Source organism: Rhea pennata, chromosome 7 (genome assembly GCF_028389875.1).
Source record: "Rhea pennata isolate bPtePen1 chromosome 7, bPtePen1.pri, whole genome shotgun sequence".
Taxonomy (NCBI): domain Eukaryota; kingdom Metazoa; phylum Chordata; class Aves; order Rheiformes; family Rheidae; genus Rhea; species Rhea pennata.
In genome coordinates, this window is record NC_084669.1 from 12,417,127 (window position 1) to 12,437,512 (window position 20,386).

Genomic DNA, 20,386 nt, shown 5'->3' on the forward strand with positions numbered 1-20,386 from the left:
AAGCTGACGGATGATCACATGAGTCCTGATTCTGCAGGGCTGAATCTGCAGTGATGATTGCAGACCTTCACTGTTTCCCTTAAGACAGGGGAAAGCTACACAACCTCTCTGTCCCTCCAGACAGAAACAAGCACATTCACACTGGCGGGGGTGGTTCTGTCTGTGAAAAGAGGATAGCAGCATTTCTGTTCTTCCAGCCTTTCTTTCATTCTGGCTTATTTGCCATTGAAACTTCTCTAAAACAATATTGTCTTTCATTGCTTAGCTTAAAAGACCTTTGATCTTGGCTACTGCGAGCATGTATGATGCTAGGAATACATATGAAATGTATGCTATCAAATTTCTTAAGAGTGAATAGTTCCAGGTACGGTGTGACTGTGTCTGAAGTCAAGCATCCAAAACAATAGGCACCAAAAACTATTTTTCAGAAACAATTGCTTTTTTTTTTTTTTTTTTTTTTTTTTTTTTTTTTCCTTAGAAAGGAAAAAAGAAGCGGTGGAAACCCCAGGGATAACAGGGTCTCTGTTGAATTTCCTTGGCTCTGAAGAGCTGACAGGCATAAGAAGCCAAGGTTTTAGAAATGTGTCAGAGAGATGGCAAGGGGTCGGTCACTGCAGAAATATGCCAGCTAGCGTTTGCTGTGCGATGGGCAGTGCCAGGCTCCTTTTGTTTGTTTCAGCCTCCAAAGCAGAGGGTGATTCTGGTCGTTTCTCTATGCTTCTTCTCACGGTGGATAGAGTCTGCATTCAGAGCAATTACTGCGCTATCATGCTATGTTCGCTGGTATCGATTTGTGAAGCTCTCAAGCACAGATGCCTACTTAGCAAGCTTGACGGCGATTTTATAACAGGACTGGGGTGATTGTGCATATTTCATAACGTGACTATCTTAAAGGCATCAGAGAACATTGCCTTGTGCTCCTATTAGCTTTTTTACATCTTCAGCTTTCCCAGAAAATTTATTTTCTTTTCCAAAAGATTATTTTCTTATTCTTTCTTTCCCCTTTTTTTCCCCCAAAGCATCAAGGCAATTATACCAACAAAACACAAAAAGTTTATTGAAAAAATAGTCACCATTTAACAAAATAAATTGCAATCATACTCCTGGTGTATTGAAGTTTCAGGTAGTGTTACAGAAAGCTTGAGGTTAAAGGAATGGACAAAGGGCATGCTGGCTTTTTACCATAAAGTGAAATCATAAACTGAGGCAAGGTCTCGGATGCATGAGTGATTCGTCTTTGAGAATGGACACTGAAAGAGTAGAACTGAGAAATATGAGAATAAGTGCTCCCAGCATAGCTAACAGAAGTTGCTTGAAATAGGACATGACAAGGTTTTGGATTGCTGTTTATTTTTGGAGAAATTTCAGAGAAAGAAGTCGGTAATGGTTCTTATAGTTCACTTGTACCCCTATTCTTTGCAGGGTGCTCAGTTTATAAGTTATCTGATGCTAAGCCCTTTTCTTGTCCTTGTTTAGTTTGTGAAGTGCAAGTGGATCAAGTTGCACTTGTGTGCACAAAGGAGAATGGAGTAGAGTGGGCAATTGTCTCCAGTTAGAAATACCGAGTTTGAGACTTTAAGTTTATTTAGTGCAAATCTAACATGTAGTTTTCCCCTTCCATGTGTAAATCTTCTGTCTACTGATCCCTCTAGTTTTAGTAGTAGAATCTTCAAGTCCATTTATCAATCAAGACTGGAGTTTCCTTATAATCATTTTAGTTTATTCTGTTTCATATTGATGCCACATGCTTAACATGTTACTTAACGATACTCAGGCTTGTACAAATACATTGTCCTGCTCAGCTTCTAAGGATGATCCTTTTTTTTTTCCAGACAACCAAATGAAAAAGCCAAGACATGTCCGTGCTTGCTGCACTATCTGTTTTGGGACCTTTATATGATTAAGCGTGGATGCCTGTATTGTATATGTTCAGATTTCTTTTATTCAGTGGAGAGAAACAGCCCTTTCTAGGGTAAAGTTCTTCTCCTCATGAAGTCATATCTAAACCAGTTCAGATGAACCACAGCAGAAAACAGCCTGTTCATTCTCACTGCCTGCAAAAGGAGTTGAGAGTGATTAGCTCAGAGGTAGAACATGTACACTGCGTAACTGGGTAAGGTAAATACTGCTTTATGTGACTTTGCAGATGGTATAAAGGGATGCATAGAGAAATATCATAGGGCTACCGTGGAACAAGACATCATGGGAAATGTGACATTTTAAAACTTCTGAACAGTAAGCACACAGTACAAACTAGATGCAAGTGTGATATGTTTCGTAATGCCAGCTATGTGAGCAGATAGGTGTTTGTATTTTGCCTTTCTTCTGCATCTGATTTTTCTTTGTTATGAAATATTATGGACTGGACTGTGACCTGGTACTATCACAAGTAAATTAGACCTATTACACTGAAAAGATGGAGTGTATATATTCTAAAAGAGGAAGAAAAATCTAGTGGATAGGGAGATCTGGGTATTCTACCTCAGATGTCCTGTCTGACTTTAGAAATTCCTTTAGCTTCTCCAGATCTTAGTTTTCATCTTAGTTTCTCATCACATTTTTAATTGGCAAGGGTTAGGAAATATCAAAAGAAATGAAACCCTTGAGTAAAAGAGTAGAGTTTAACACAAGTCGTATTTCAGTTATCCTTGTCTTGTCCCTCCTTGGGACAACTGGAGACTCAATCCTGCCTTGAACCGAAGCATCTGCAATCCCAGCATTGGCTGTCCCAGTGTGAGGCTAAATAGTATGCAGATTAGTGCAGCCTTCTGACTTTCAGGCTTTGGTGGCTCCAGATATTTATACACTGCTCTTAAGATATTCCGTATCACACGTGAAAAAAACAGCAACAGTCACGTCCTACTTATCAATGAGAAATAGCTCACTCAATATTAGCTGTCTTTGCCCCAAAAAGATGCAATAAAAGTGTTTCTGGGGTCAGAAGGGATCTGTGAAGAGGAAATTCTGAAAGCACCTGATTGTAGGCTCACAGGCTTTAACTAGGGCAAAAAGTCCTTTGCTGAATAAATTCCATTGTTGCATGTCTCCGAAGAGACAAAGTGCACAAATCTATGAAATGCAATCCTTGTTTCTTTGGAGGGTTCGTATCCCCATGGGGCTGTGTCAGGTCAGGAATAAGAACGCACAAAGATGTATTGTATCATCTGAAATAGCCCAGTTACAGGTGTGCTTTAAAAGCCAGCTGAATAAACAAGAATAAAAAGGAGGTATACCAAAGTACAGGCTTAGACCTTCTGCAGTTTTTAGGGCTGTTTGTCACTAGAATCTTTCTTCTTTGGAACTGAATTCCAACCAGCAGGCCCAGCATTTGGCTCTAAATCTGCTGATTATAGCAGCTAAAAGGATAAAAGCCCTAGAAAGATACTGCCTATCTACCTGCTTGGTGTCAGTCCTCATGAAGCAGAGATTTCAAATGGGGGTGGATGCTTAGGAGCAGAAGACCTTGCAGTACATGGACTTAAAAATAGAGAAAAGATGAAAGCAATGCTATCTCTGAATCTCTTCAGAAACTTTTTATAGACCCTAACAAAGGTGAAAAAGGCAAGGGGGGGGGGGGGAGGAAAGCTTTTCTACCTAAAGAATTATTACAGGCTTCATCATGAGAAGCTAGGTATTAATCAAAAGACAAATAGTTTTGTTATTGTTAACATTTTTATAATCATTATTAGTTAGTGCAGATGATGATTAAGGACTAGAGCTGCCTCTGATTGCAGTCACTGGGAACGGAATTAAGGTCTAAATTGCTGTTTAACCTCACTTTTGATTTCCTGAAAAATGATGAGTGTTTGGTCTGAACAGCATCTAATTTGTCTATCAATGGAAGTAAGTGTTTCTCTTCCTTCACACATGTATTAACTTGATGGTCAGGCAGCTGACAAACTGGTTGTTTAACCCTTAGTCTTAATCTGGGATTGTCACTTGGATGATAGAGCAAAGACCAGAAACAAGACCAACCATCAGAGATGATGCTGAGGCTATTGTGAAATGGGAGTGGTACATGCTTGCAATCAATTCTGCTGTAATTCAGACTGCATATCAAACTAGTGACCATTCGGACAGTTGCAGAGAGGTCTCGAGGCAGACGGTGCCCATCCAGTGGAACATTCTGCAGAGGAAGCAAAGCTCTTTCCATAACCCCTTACATGCAGTACCGTATGCTTTGGTGTTGCTGCTTGATAACTCAGAGTGAAAAAAAAACAGTCATTTTCTGAGTCAATCTGACATTTCTTTTATTAATGGAACATTGTTTTTATTAGATCAGAAAAAAATAAAATGTCTCAGGATTAAATGTTTTTTTTCTAATTTCTTAATTAATGATGGAATATTGATCATTAAGAATGTCAATTAAGAAAATGTGGACAAAATGTCCAATGTAAAGGAACAGCTAGAATTTGTATTCTAGAAAACACGAATATCCTATCGATTAAAGTATGCTGTATCTCACCCTGAACTGAAATACATCCTACTAGCCAAACCAAAGAACATCAGAATTTCAGGCACCAATCAAAAGAGAAAATATTCTCCAGGTGGAGAGTAGAAGGGGGAAGTAAAGGGATCAGAAATAAAGAACACACAAGTACAATGGCCCTGATTCAATATAAAAGGTAAAATTTCATTGAAATTTTCAAGTTTATTTTAGAGATGACTCCAAAATGCTTTCAAAATGATCAGCTCTTACTTGTGAGAATGGGTTTAGTTCTAGCTAAACCTTATCTGTGGAATAAATGTCTCTGACAATGTCACCCCTAATATCTTTTAATATACTTGTGTCAATCTTTCTTTTACAGGTCTATGATGGGGTCTGGTAGAGAGCCTGACATTGTGCACCTGGAGGCAAAGACAGTGGATGGTCGTAAGTACATCACTTTCCAAATAATGTGGTATTCTGGACTGCCCTTGTATTCTTGGAGCCACAAAACATCAAAGCATCATGGGGATCTGACTTCTCTTTACTGATTCACTCACTCAGTACAGGAGTTTTTAACTGGTGCAAGGCAAGTCAGTCAGAGGAGAAGTTCTTCCAGTAAAGCAAAATGTTGAGATTAACAGGCTGTGAAAGGAGCTGAGAATATAGGATGAAGAAGTAGGTGATAAATGCTATTTTGAGTCAGAATGTGTGATACTATTCTTTCTTCCTATCTGGTTTTTGATGATAGGAACGTGACATTGGAGAGAAGTTCCTGGATCACGGAGTCTAACCACTTGTTGTTTCACACAGTACATATTATCACCTTATATATATCTTTACCAAACTGTTTTAACAGGCTTGGGATGCTCTGCCTTAGGTTCTACCTTTGAAAGCACCTCACTTTTCTTACACTAGAAACTTTCTTTTAATGACCAACCTAAATGTATTCTTCACTATAATTGCTTGTCCTGTCATTGTCCTTCACTTTCATCAGCTCCTCTCCCTCCCTGCTCTGCCTCTTGAGGTGCTTTTCTCTACTCCAGTGGCCTCTTTTACCTGCAACTCCAAAATATTCTCCTAATTGGCTGTAAATTCTCTCAGGCACCTGAGCCACCTGCTGGCCTTTTCTCCTCCCACCCATGCTTCCTCAAGGTTTATCTTTGAGCTCTCCTGCCTTTGCAGACCTTCCTCCATGGATTTCTTTTCCACGGTACAGAATTGCCTCAGGCAGACATTGCACAAAAGGCTGTCATGGATCTTCTCATTGTAACTCCATATTATTTCCTCTCTAAATACCAACTTTACTGCAACATAACAAGCAGATTTTTGCTATTTGCAATATGCTTGTATTAATGATACAATTAACTTTTTTAAGAAACTGATAAAATTCTGCCCTGAAGTATACCCCCAACTTCAGTGGTGTTACTTGAAAGGTATATTTTGTCACTGGAAACTCAAAAAAGTATTTGAAAAGGTAACTTTAAGATAATGACACTTTTAACTCACTTAAATTTAGCATGAAAGAGAATTTTTTGGAAGATAAATTTTAAAAGGAAACTGTTGGGATAGAAATCATAAAGTTTTAAAGGTCTTCCCTTTTCAGGATATGCAAGATTAGTAAAAGTGAAAGAATTTATTGTCTCTATTTCTTATCATTTGTGTTCTCCTGTTATTATTACTCATCTCAATTTCACTTATCTGAACGTGGCAGCAAGGCTAGGGATTTGAGGCTTTCTGTTTCTGCGGACATGCTAAATGAGAATAAAATATTCTAGTAGAACATTGCCTAACTCAGCACAAAATGTTGCTATTTTAAGGCACTGGGAGTTTGAGGTCACTGAGATGAAGCACTGCAATCGATGTGAAAGGAGCTATGCCCTGGTACCGTGTTCTGGGGATGGGGGGTTTTGAGGGATGCTCAGCTCACAGTGGGCCAGGAAGGTGGGTGCCACACTCCAAATGCCATTTATGTTTTTGTTGAGTTCTTGGACTGTAGTAAGAACATTTTGCACAGCTATTTCTGCAAAGGATCTCTTGACTGCTAACAAATCAGTGTGCTTTATTGTGGCATTTAAAACGGAACCCAAGAAACAGGTAGATGAAACTGACCTCACCGAGGATTTAGACTCAGTGTTAGTTAGTGAAGGACTGTGGAATAACAAATTACTGTTTGCCAACTGAGCTCTAGTAACTGATTCTGCACGTGTATTTTGGCTCGGCTGTGAGGAAACATAACTTAAGCTGCTCTGTTTAGTCGGTGACAGAACTACAAGCGTGAATCTAGCTGTGCTGTCCCAACCTTCAGCTGGTAGTGTCCTCCCTTGAAGAACAGTCAGTAGGAGGAAACTTCTACCCACAAATCAGGAGGTCCCCAGCTCATCAGCAATATAAGCTAACATGTTGGACTTGCATTAAGTGCATGCTCTGTTTTGCCAGTTCCTCCAGGGACCGCTGGTCTCTGGAAGAGGACTAAGGAGGACAGCTGTGTGGAGAAAGCTTGGAACATATCACAGCACTTTTGCCAAAAGACATTAGGAAGCACTGCAGGACACAAGATTTTGTGACTAAGGAAGGCTAAGAGAATGCAAACAGTCAGTCAGTCTGGTTACCATGACTGACTTGGTGTATTTAGGTCACTTGCTTCCTGGAGTCTAAGTACTAAGGACTTAAGTACTAAGCCAGTCTCTTTTCCTGGATAAAATAACCATGACCTTCCAGTTGATGAACAAAATTTTCTCCTCTGTGAGTGAAGGTGGTGTGTTGCTGCAGGTGAGGTGATAGAGTGAAGTATTCTAAAGTGAGAGAGGCCTTTTTTCAAGCTCAGGCTAATTTGCATTTTTTTGTTACTTGTTTACATTCTTTCATTTACTTATTTCTATTCTGTTTGGCAGATCTCTTTTGAGCATTTACCAAGTGTAAAAATTCAATAAAAGGATCAAATTTGAAAAGGTAGAATTGCCAAAACAAGGCAGAGAGAAAGAGCAAAGGGAGGTGGGATGGGAACCACAACACAAAACACAATAAAATGAAAGATCTTGAAGTGGAAACATAAAGACTAAGCAAAAACTGCTGAAGTCAGTACAACTAACAAGATAGCTTCATCCTTGTGCTGCTGTCTTTTTCAGCAGAAGCTGAGTGCATCTTGGGTAAGAAAAAGTGGAAATGTCAGCAGAGTGTGGTGTTAGCCCATCTCCCTGGCAGGCTTGCCTGAGAATGTGTATCAGCGGCAACCTTAGTCTTGGACTTTCTCTGCTAGAATACCAATAAGTCTGTATCTCAGCACCCTGATTATGGACTGTCTGTGCATTTTATTTATAGTATTTGTATACATAATGTAAAAGGTTTACAAGGACTGAAATACGAGTCTCTTAGTAGGCATAAATCAGTATAACTTCTTTAGCATGATGATTTACGCCTGCTGAGGATCTGACCAGCAGTTTTGTGCCTGAGCTCACATCCTCCTTTCTCTTTTTTCTATGGTATCCATAAAAACCTGGGCTTCTTCTAAACATGCTGAAAATTTTACCGTGTCTTTTGGAACTATGATGCAGGTATCATTGGGAAAACTGAGTACAGAGTGTACAATTTAGTTGTATTGATGGAGTCTGATAGAGTTGCAGGAGTAAACAGTGCCATTTGTGTTTTTAATCCTGCTGTGTAAATGTTGGAGAGTACCAGACAAATTTTCATCTCATCAGATATCCAAGTGGAGAAATGATGTTTTCTTTTAATTTTTAAAGGCTTCAAGCCCAAACTGAGTCAGGTTGGGGCTGAGAGCACAGTAGTAAAAGCTGACTTTCCATTTGGAAGAAGTTCACATGAACTTATCTCACATTTCCATTTCTATGCGTGGGTGTTCCTGGTGTTGTGCTTTCATTTTGGAACAGGATCAAAAGCAGGCTGGCAAAGTCAGCAGGAATTATGGCATTTTTTTGTCTAGTTTCAGGTCAACACTCCACTGAGACAATTAATCCCCTGCAGTTCTTAACCATATCATAACTCTGTCTTTGTCGTAGTGGGCAGGCAAAGTGACTGGGGAAAGTTAAATCCAGGTTTGCTCATACACAACTTTAATTTTTTTTTTTTTTTTTTTTTTGGAAGGTGCATAAACTTAACGGCCATGTTGGCTTTAGGCTTGTAAAGAATGTATTAGCCCTGAAAAATCCTGAATAAATGGCTTGCTCTGACTTGAGCTGGGGAGGCTTATCACATTAAGGGATAAATTGCTAATTGACTTAGGACCATAATTTTTATTCAGATGATCCAGGCTGTTGAATGGAATTAGAGAGGCAGATTCCTCCAAGGCATTTAGAAACTAACTGGGTACCATTGGCCCTCTAGAGAATAACAAATCTGACTCAGAGGATGTCTAAGTGATAGTTTCTATAGATGCGGGTCAGGAAATCCAACTCTTAAATTTATGAGACATACATTTGCTTATGTAGAAGGATGTTAATAGATTTTTGGATGAAGTTTTTAATATATTTTTAATTTTGTTTGTTTGTTTTTATAAATAGATTGAAAAAAGCTAAGGGGTTGCCTGGAGTGCTGGCAGAAATGTAGAGTCCCTATATTTAAAAAGTATAACTCTTTCCTTTACTTTTCTTCTGCAGTCCCGATTAACAATTTTTTTTTATTGAAGGGTAATTTATATGCTGCTGTGATTGCAGGTAGGACTAAAGCATCACCTGGGGTCTGCTGATCAACAGAGACTGAGCATCTGGTCAGCGGTGTCTGAATCACAAATTTGTGCTAAGACTTTAATTTCTGTTTTCACAGGATGTTGCTAGGAAAAACAAAATAATTACTTCTGTAGAAAAAGCAAGTGGTCAACCTAGCCTTACAGTCCTTTCCTAACATATCTAGAGCTATGAATTAATTCCCATAGTGGCCTAAACCCATGCAGTGTTCTTTTCCCCTCATTGTAGCTGGTTATTAGTATTTGTCCTGGAGAAGAAGGCAGGTTTTCTAATTATATCCTCATGGTAAAAGTAGCAGATGATATACTCCCACATTCAAAGAAAGACTACTGACTGATGTGCAATGAAGAAAGAGGAGTAGTAGGATAAAAACAGATTAGTGAGTAGTTAGTAAATGAGCTAGCTTCATTTCACTGATCTTCATTGCTAGTTAGTTACTTTGTAGTTGTGAATATATTCTCATATCATAAACATTTCGCAAATGAGTGTTCAGATCAGATGGAAAAGGATAAAGAACAGTCATTCAATGTCTTCCTTAAAAAACAAAATAGATTGAATTTAATTATCACAGAACATACAATTAAATAGTGGAACTCATTGCTACAGGATATTATGGATACTAAAGGTTTACCTGGGTTGCAAAGGCAGCTGGACAAATTCTTATAATTTTTCCTAGGCTTCAGTTAGTCACTTTTAGAGAAGGGTTATGCACCTGAACTTTCAGTGAGATACGTTACCACCATGTTCCTGTGGTTCATTAGTCAGCAAGTGCCAGTCATCCTTCAAAAGCAGAAATTATCCCTAATGTCTAAGCTGCTCAGTAATGAATTACGATACTCCATAGTAAATCTGCAAGGCAAAAAAGTCATAGACTGCCTGGATGCTGTTTGCCTGAACTCCTGATCGGTCCTTTAGTGGGTTTATTTGTAGAGACCAGGATACATTCCTCAAAGAATTACAAGCAAGAAAATAAAAAGGAAGAGGAAGAATGATACATCCATAATGATTAGTCCCTGTGGATATTTTCTCTGACTCTGTGTTATCGAACAATTTTTCCAAAGACACCCATGCAAGCTTGGATTATAAAACAGCAGGTATTGGTGTTTGAGGTGTTAGCCAAAATAACACTTCTTGAAGTGTCCTGCAGGAAGTCTGACTCTACTTTATGAAAGGACTTAGCACTCTATACTTTTTCACAATCTCAGCAGCCTCTGGTAACCACTTTCAACCCTCCACCTCCACCAGCTGAGCCATGAACATGTCCCTAAGACAGGCTGGATGTATTTCCCTTGAAAACATACTAGCAAGGCCTTGAGCCAAACAGAAAAGTTTGGAACATCTGATGCTACAGGATCCCCCTGGCTTTCAGCTCCTGAGAGTGTTAGAATATACGATTCTTCTTCACTGCTGAACCAGATTAGCTTACCAGAGATTTCCCTTATGGGGCATCTCTTCCATCCTTAGTTCTGCAACTTTTCTTGCTTCCTCTTTAGAAATAACTGCTATTCCCAGGGAAGAATCCTACTCTGTATGTCTAAACCTGTCTAAATCAAAGTGTTTCATGGGGCTAAGAGCTGGGAGTTGCTACATACTCTTCTCTCTAGGCACAGCGTGACTTTGTTGTATATTAAAAACAGCTGTTGTTGGAGGTGAGGGTTCTGGAAATGAAAAGCATAATGTCCTAATTACCTATGGCAGGGAAAACATCTGTGTGGGAAAACTAATGAAATTAATTCCAGAGATTAGCAACTGAGTATATTAATTGACATTAATTAATGCTAAGTTACAAGCTCTGCCAATGGAATCACACAAAATGTCCATGAGAATCAAATGCCAAAACAAAATCACTGAGTTAATGTGAGTACAGCAAAAATTTCCTTCGGAAGAAGGAGCAAGAAACCTACTTTTCATTCTTTTTATCTCCTGTAGCAAAGGGAAGTTTTCTTGGTGTGCATGTCAGAGGTTGGGAGATTAGCTTAACAGATCCCAGTGTTCTCCCTTTAGTAGTTATTATTAGTGTTTTAGAACTGTAACTATGGAGAACTGCCCTGTAAAAGTTCACAGGAATTGCCTTAGTAAATCTCTATTGATGGTGCAATCATTGCTATATAGACCTCTGCGATCATAGCAGAAGTGGAGATACTCTGTATCCCTTTATTAATGCAGGAGCAAATGGACTTCAGTCACCTCTAACAGGTTAACCCTAGGTTAGCCTATTCTGATCTTTAAAATTCCCTGTAGAAGAGATCCCTTAATCTTCCTTGCCAGCCAGCTCCAGCACTTTCCTATCTTGAATCCTACATCTCATCCTGCAAAATGCTGTACCATGTGATTTGGTCTCACATGTAAAAAGCCACCCAGCCTTTCCAACAGGACAGCTCAGGAGGTGATGCACTCAGACGTTTTAACCAATTGCTCACCATGCTGCTTCGTTGAAACTCAGGATGAGCCAGGCATTTTGCTTTAGACACTTTCTGAGAAAGAATGAGAGAAGATGAATGTGGAGGCAGGTGTGGGGATCTGTTATTCATGATATGTTTGATTGATTTTACATGATAAATGGGAATTGGTTGTTTTGCAAACAGACAGATTCATGTCCATTCTTCATCTTATGACTAGGCAAGGACATGCTGTACCACACAGTACCAGTGGCAGAAGAGGCTCTTGCCCCCCAGCCCTCTTCTTCCCGGGAGCAGGGAGACAGAGGGCTAAAATGCTTTGAAAAGGGAACTTTTCTGAGTTTGCTGGGATGAGCAGGCTGGGAGTTGTGTCTGTTCCTGCCCTCTCGTGGCTAATGTGGAAAAAATCATGTCCCTGTGAAGGGAAATGCTCTTTGATTATGCTGTCTGGGCTGTATTAATTAATGTTTTGCAGTGAGCTGTGAAAACATAAAATGTTATAAACTGCAGTGACTAATAGTACTTAGCACTTTATATGTTTCAAGACCTCTGCAAAAGCCAAGATAAAATCACCCTCATTAAACTTTCCTGAAGGTTCGTTACCTTGCATGTCTGTTTCAAGCAGAAGTCAACAAACCTTAGAAACAAGGAAGGAATGTCAAATGATAGATTTTAATTACAACCAAGATCAAATATGGAATGGGAAAAGTCCAGCCTTTTCTATTTCAGTGGAAAAATCTGTTTCTTTGATCAGAAGGTGGTAATTATATCAAACAAGGGGCTGTCTTCTCCAACAAGAGAGAAGATAGAAGCTCTAAGATTAAATGCCATGTAGTGTTTCTGTCATATAAGTGCTAATACTAAAATGCCAAAATCCTTCTCCCTGCAAATGAGCTTTGTCCTTAAACAAAGTGCAACTTCATAATTGAGCTGAAAGAACCCAAACTGAATACTGAGAATTCTGTACTCTGGGATAAATTGCTATCCTGAAGAAATTCAATTTGTTTTTATTAAGGTGATGGGTTAAAAGATGAGCAACCTCCAGTGCTTCAGAACAGGAGCTGAGGAAGCCTCATATGGTGACAGTGGATGAGATGGCTTTAGGGCTGCATTTAGGCCATTTACTTTGAAGCATAAGACAGACTGAAGCTGCTGAGGCCTCTAGTTCCAAGTGAAATTGTAAGATTGCCCAGCTATGCCAGAGTGCGCTTCTCTACACTGTCAAGAGAGAAGTAGGTAAGACTCCTAAACAGGAGGAGGTCTGAATAGCAATCGAATTTAAGTGCTATAGGAAGCGCAGAGGTGCTCCATGGAAAGGTTTTCAGTGGCGACACGGGCAGCTGTCCTTTGAAGGTATCCTTGCATTTATATATGCTCTAGGCCTTGACCAGGTTCTGAAATAAACATAGACATGTGTCCATGGAGAAGCTGTCTTGCCCTACAGTGAATACACACCATGGTGATAATAAGGAAACTGAAGAGGCTCACTGCGGAGAATATTTGTCCTGCAGATGTTCAGACCCATAGTCACTCTAGGAGTCATAGGATTCAGGCTCTGTTGCTTCTGTAAAGGATCTTTCAGAACTCTTGTTCCCTTTGTTAGTCTCTTAGTTTAAGCTTAAGCCTGGGTATCATCCAAGTAAACTCAAAAGGGCAGGTAGAAGTGCTGAAATATCCACCCTTGGCTAAATTTTTTGTCAAACCTGAGCCTGAATGTTGCACTTTTGAATGCTGCATGGAAGTGCAGAGTGGCCTGGAGTAATCAGATCAGCAGTGTTTGGCTTTCTGTTGATGAAAAGGAGCAACATGCAGCTCTGGTGTCCAATTTAGAGTGGAATGAAAGAAATAGTGGAAAGGTAAGCCAAGTGAATAAAGAAGGACCTTAAAGGAGGAAAGCAATGGAGAGCAGATCTACCAGGTACGTAAGAGAAAGAAGTGTTGTGTTGGGTGGAATGGATGGTGTCACTTCATGTCATGTGAGGCTGAGAAGCAGAAATGTTGTCTCAGGAAATAGGTTTGTGGTAATAGGTAGAATCAATGCTCAGGATCTTAAAAGTGTCTTGTTTTTGTCCTTTTCCTTTCAGATGCTCAATACATCACCTGCAGGATGCAGAACTGCAGTGAAGCCGCCCGCAGCAAACCCTTTCCAGGCTATATTGACCATAATTCCCTGATTGTCCAAGATGATTATGTCTTCGTTCAGGTGCAGAACACGCTCTCATTTATTTTGTTACTTTCTATTCTATTTTTTTCTCTTCTCTTCCTTTGTTACGTGCGTGCGTGTGTGTGTGTGTGTGTGTGTGTTGGGGGGGGAGTGTAGTAATCCCCAGTTAATCAGACAACACTGAATCCATAATAAAGGCACTCAGGGAAGTGTAGCAGCTCCTTTGAGTGCTAATAGGGTTCCTTCTATCTCTGCCTCAAGTATGTCATCACCACAGGGTCACAGAGTTCCTGGCTGGATTATCCACCATGTGTAATGATCTCCTGCAGTCTCATCCACACTCTAGGACTAGTGGCTCTCGCCCTCCAGCTTGCGGTGACATGTCAATTATCTGCTGTCACAGGGGCAGTAGACTGCAGAGAGGGAAATAGGGAGGGGAGGGAGGAAGGGGAAGAACTGAAGGAAGAGTAATCAGACTTTATTGTTATGCCTCACTTGTGATTACAGTGAAAAGGCTGGAGATAAGATGTATTCAGCCAAGCTGTGTTGCAGGTGAGAACTGGAGAATAATTCCTAACTACTGTGGTTTTATGTGGACTGCCAGTGTCCATTTATTAAGAGCAGAAGCAGACAAAAATAGTAACAGAAGTGTAGGGAATATGGTGGTGAACATTAGGTTTCAACTGGACTTCCAGACAGTTCATATTCTGCCATGCTTAGGGGTGGAGGGAAGAGAGAGGACTGAGATTTTAAATTGAGCAAGTTGATTGCTAATTACCTTTAGTTAATGTACTCAGTCATAAACACCAATCTAAATCAGCCACAAATAAGTCTGGAACATAAGTTCCACAATAGCCTTTGTGCATCATGTGTCTGAGGCGTAAGTAAAATGTTTTTAGGTGAAGAAAACAGGGGCATGCATCATTGTTCAGACAAACTCTCCAATTTTAGAGTGGCTGCGTGTTTGTGACATGAGTGACACAGGAACTGGGGAGTTTCTCTTAGTATCTGAATCAATTCTTTCTTTCCTTTTTTTTGGGGGGGGTCATTGATGCCTTGGTTTGGTGTTCTTCAAGATTGTTTGTATTTGCTGTTCTAACATGATTTCACTGCATACCGTAGATAAGTCAATCCATTTGCCTTCTCTAAATTCCATGCTGGGAAGTCCTAACTTTTGCCCAACTTCTTAAAAAAATATTTGAAGAGCTCTAAAATAAAAGAGTTCTTATTTTTACCTAATCTGGTGTGAACTTGTATAGTGTATCTTGCATTTTAAACTACTGCAGTGCATTTTAAAACACTCACTGCAAAAAAGAAGTCTTGATAAGCCCCTATAGCAGGTAATTAAAGCAAAGTTCTGTATGGAGGATCCCTTGGCATATTTGTTCTTCAGTAAATTTCATCCAAGGATTTCAAAGTACTTTACAAACATTGATTATGCTTCAGCAGTACTGGGCACCAGATAACATTATCAGCCTTCCTCTCTTCCCCCCCCCCCCACCCCCTTTAATAGGTGGAAGAAAATGAAGCAACACATCACTTTAAAACAGCATTTTCAAGGTATTGGAATTAGTATTCAGACACCTAAATAGCCTGATTCACAGAAACACCAAATCACCACAGCTTCTCCTATCTTCAGGAACAGTGAATACTTAACTGATCTGGAAACACATGCAAATGGTGGCTTGTGCAGGCCACACAGGAACCAGAGCCAGATAGAAATAGAAATCAAGCATCTTATCTGCCAATCTGCTGATCTAACCAGTAACATACATGGCAGCTCTGCAAAGAGCAGACCATTTTGTGGTGAGGCAAAGGGAGTATAAATGGCCTAAATTAAGCCAGGACTTCACCTTCCCCAGGCTTTCACCTGAAATTCTGGCCTCTGTCTTCACAGAAAGTGGGATTTCTCTTACTCTGTTTTTTTAAGCCACTGTTGGTTTGATTAATGGTTGTTTATCACTTTTCACAGTACAACAATTTTAAGCCACTGCTATCAATTCCATGGTATTTGTCTTGGCCGTTTTTGCTTGATGTTTTCCATGCTAATAAAAAAAGACTCTAAAAAATCCTGATGATAACTTGCCTGCTTCTCTCATAGTTGACATCAGGAGGAAGACCGCATTATTACGTTTCTTATAGGAGGAATGCATTTGCACAGATGAAGCTGCCAAAGTATTCCTTGCCCAAGGTATGCTGGAATGCTTCTATGTACCTAGAGATATTTTGATTGTTCAGAAATTATTGAATCCTGTGAGTGATCACAGGGAGAGCTGCAATGAATGAAAGTGTCATTCTTCTTTAGGAGAACATTTGTTAAGTAGAAAGAACTCGAAACAAAGTCAACGCTTTGGCTAGTCAAAGGCGTCAGCGTGAAACATAGACTGATGCCGTGGTCCTTGTCAGTTCTTATTTCATTATGATTAGCTAACAGTGTTTTGAGGATGTTCTCTTTGGTCTTAAAATCCCATTTTTCTGCTCCTGTCCTGTGTGGGTCACTTTTTGTGCTTTGCCTCATTAGTAGATTTTAATGGGAACCAAGTAAAGAGATTCTTTGTGTGTCTGTTCCATATATTCCCTAATTAAGAACAATGATGAATTAGCATTGAAGCTTGAAAGGATATTGCTGCTTTTAGGAGTTGAATTTTTTGAGACCTATCTAAAATGTGTCAGGAGAGGAAAAAGTGCTCCATTTTGAAGAAATCATGGTTTTGCAGCTGGGCTTCTAATGACTTCCGAAATAAAGACAGAGAATGTTTTTTAAAGAGTCCTCTATTTCTTGATAGTATGGCTTTAATGAAATGTAAACTCAAAGGCGGAAAATGATCCTGTGATTTCTATGCAAGATCTAACATTTGAAGGCAAACGACAATCCCTGGTTAACTTCTGGAAATGCCAAACGAAAGTAAAACAAGTGCAAGGTCAGCCCATACCCAGAAGTTGAAAGAATACCAGGTTTTGAAGATGGAAGTTTTCAAAGAGATAATTTGGCTATTGTTACAGCTGGCTGTCTTTGACTCCTCACCCCTACTGATCCATTTATAGTGGATTAACTGGAGACAATTTTCATCATATATCCAGACTGCAGCTCAAACCCATACCTTCAAAGCCATACCTAGCCTGCTCTGCCATTGCCTTGTTCCTGTTTACATCAACGAAAAACCCAAGCTTACAGGATTTTGTGGACCCTACCAGAAGCCACAAGACATAGAAGACCTAGCCTGTGTAAGATAACTTTGATAAATTCTTTTCAGCAAAGATCAATGCGCTTTTTTTTTCCTAGAAGATATACAGATTTGGGAAATTAATTCCCAGTGTAGCTGTTTCTACATGCCTAGACAAACCCTGTATTTTGTGTTAAACTCTGTCCCAAACCTTCAGTCATGTTTAAAAGTATTACTCTAAAGCATGATTTAAAACTTCTGTGCAAGCAGGAATTACTCTGCCAATACAGATCAAATTTAAGCAGGAGTTTATTTGAAATAGTATTTCCTTAGCAAAGGAACTGCATTTTTAGGACAGTTGTTGCAATGCCCAACAAGAATTGTCACTTACAGTTGATTAAGACCATCTGTAAAGAGACTGCATGTTTCGAGATGGTTGCCTCCTTTATGTCCACATTTATTTCTCCAACTGTCCACCATCTCGGGGGGGGGGGGGGGTTGAGTGAGAGAGAGAGAGAGAGAGAGAATGCACTACTACTAAATTTCAATTTGTTCTCTGTGAATGGGAAGCAATAAATTTGTGTTATTTGACCTAAAGAAAGGGGCAGATATTTAAGGAGATACAATGCCTTGTCACAAGCTCAGAATATCTTCAAAGGCTGAAGAGCTGCGTTTGGCCTGGAAGGAGCTACAATAGAACTGTGGCTGTCTGGGAGGCTGTTATCAAAGCAAGATAGCTGCTTTTATTAAAAATGCACAAAGTACTGTACTATTCAAAGGAATCGAAACAAACAGCTCCTTTTATGCCTAAATTCTCTTTTATCTCCTTCTGCTAAGAAAGGGGGACCAAACATGGTAAACAGTGCTAAGTGACTTCTGGAACTCAAGACTGAAATATCAAGCTCTTTACCTTGGCATGTCCCTCCTGAACTGGAGGAGTGTGACAGGACTGCTTGTGCAGGTGACACTGCTTTTCAGGCAGGAATGGCCTATAGCAAACCAAACCCAAAATATTCTTGCTACAGGCACTAGTTGTTGGCCTGATAGCAAGTTTGCGTAAAAAACCTGAGTGAACTTAGAACTATCTCCCATATAAGAATATGTCTGTACATTTTTATACAGGTTGTATTAACCCTGCAATGGCCTTTATTGAGATCTGTTAATTCCTGCAGTGGGTTGCTACTGCTATTCTGTGCCACAGCACCACAATATAGGCTCTGACATAGACTTTATGGTGTAGCCTATTAGAATCATTTGTGACAATAACAATATGCACCTTAAGCGTACACACAGGATTCTCAAAATTGCTGCATTTTAGACCAGTGCATACAGCAGACATTTGTGAATATAGAGGCAAAGCAAGCAATGTCTCTTAAAAAGCAGACAAGTCCTTAAACTGGTGCTGGATTGACTAGGGTAGGTAATTATGCTACCTCCATTTTAAATCCATGATCTTCTTTTAACCTTAGAATGCACACCCTGATGGAAGAAGAAATAACCAAAAAAAATATAAAAACAACCTGCAATCCTGAAATACAGACCTTAAAAACAGTGAACAGTCCCAGTAATGGACAGGATAAAACAGACATAACATAACCTTGCATTTTTAACTTACCAAGAAGAAAAGTTCTCTGACCAAGTGCAAAAAGCGCACCTGAAGCATATTTAGTGATTCAGAAAGCCTTAGTCTTTAGTTATCTCGGTAGACATTTGATCAAACCCGTGCACAGTATTGTGGTCTTTTGTCTTTGGAAAGACAAGAAGGACAGATGGTAGAGCTGCATACTAATGTACTTCCTCATGTACTGGAGCAGAGGGAGGAATGCTCAGGCTCTCTGTGGACAGACGCATGAGGAGCTCCTAAAGATGGCAATGGATGTATAAGTTGCCTTTCTCCACTTTCCTTTTATCTTCTCTTTTGTAGGGCGGTAAAATAAATTTCTGTTGGAGCAGAGAAGAGTTTAGTGAAGCTCTTACTCCATATCAGGATGAGGATGAATGCCATTTTTTGATAATATTCCTCCCTCAAAGCACTTGGCCCACTAAAAAAAAAAAGAAAAGAAAAGAAAAGGGAGAAAAAAAAAAAGGAAAGATTGGTCTGCTAGGATGACTGATTTGCTTGTTACTTGCAGGGGAATGGTATTCCTTGTGGCATAGCTGATGCTCTCAATATATCAGCGTGTGATATGTTGGGGCCAATAAAGAAAACCTCATAAAACGAGTGTAAACTATCTGCTTGTGGAGAAGAAGCCTAAAGATAGTTTGTTGCTGGAAAAACAATGAGCTTTTTCCAGAAATCCACAATAGATGATGCCTTCTACCAGAAGAGACCTTTTGCCAATGTAATTTTTCATGTAGTTGGCAAGAAAGTTTGAAAATTCAGTCTTTTCTCCTTCCCACTGAACTGTAGAGTCAATTTATTCCAGCTTTACTTTTGGTAGAGCAAGGCAGGAAAGTGGATGGTGGAAAAGGAGAGAAAGCCTTTGTCAGTGCTCCAGACCTTATTTGGAAGAGAAGAGCAGCAGCCTGGAACTACACACCGATTGCAGCCTTGGCAGCACGCTTTGGAGATCTCGATGTTAAATTGAATGACTTTCTCCAAAAAACAGCCTTCGACAGAGGCCCTGTGTGCACTTAACTTGACTGTATTGTGTTAGATTTTCACTACCATAGGTAAGCAAATCTTGCTCATCCTGTATCAGTTGCCTCTTTTCTGTGACCTCAACTCTAGTCTGAAGAAGAATTCAACCATTCTCCATGTTTAAGCTTCAGCTCTTCTTTAAGATTCACTCTTTACTGTGATGGAGAAACCTTGGCACTTGCATCATTACTGAGAAATGACAAAAGTTTTCTAGCAGATGATTCTGCAGAATTACAGGTTCAGGTATAGATTGGAAATAACAGCCAATAATTTAGAGGTTTCTATCTCCTGACCATTCTTCTCTCCTAGTGCATGAGCTAGAAAGTCCAGAACATTAGTTTTCAAAACATGACACTCCCATGATAGGATTTGTGCTGGTACATATAACTGGCTCAGATGTTAGGAGTGAACGTGATCTGCTAGTTAATACTGATTTTCCCAACATGGAAACGAAAAATCGCTGATGTTGTTCAAAGACATGTTTGACACTCACAGAATGGTTCCCTTCTATTAAAGTGTTGCATTGTCCGTACATCTGTTGGGCAAGGCCGTATTTAGAGGAAAAGTTAACTGATCCACAAAGGTAAGTAGTTGGAATATTATTTTTGACTTTCTGCACTATATCTGTTATGCCAGCTTCGTCTGTCTGTGCTTCTCCAGGGTTAAATTCCCTCAGTTTTACTGAGATCATCTTAGACTTCCATCCTACATCATTATCTGATCAAAACTCAGGAAGAATCTAGTGAATAAATTATCTTATTTGCCTGTTCAACTTTTGTGAAATTGCCTTTGGTTTTCCTTGGTGTTGATCAAAATATCTTCTTACCTCTGTCCTCTAGGTATTACAAAACTATTGATTCAAGTGATAAGTTAATGAAATTGTATATTG

General features: G+C 39.6%; 1 protein-coding gene across 2 annotated transcripts in view; it reads left to right on the top strand.

The window, feature by feature from the left end:
- LOC134143099 (VPS10 domain-containing receptor SorCS1-like) overlaps nucleotides 1-20,386 on the top strand; it is a 300,888-nt gene that overhangs the window by 209,616 nt on the left and 70,886 nt on the right. For both annotated transcript variants that reach the window (XM_062580829.1, XM_062580831.1), the window contains exons 6-8: nucleotides 4,809-4,873; nucleotides 13,613-13,731; nucleotides 15,794-15,883. In XM_062580829.1, the coding sequence (XP_062436813.1) occupies nucleotides 4,809-4,873; nucleotides 13,613-13,731; nucleotides 15,794-15,883 (274 nt within the window). The remainder of the gene's footprint in view (nucleotides 1-4,808; nucleotides 4,874-13,612; nucleotides 13,732-15,793; nucleotides 15,884-20,386) is intronic.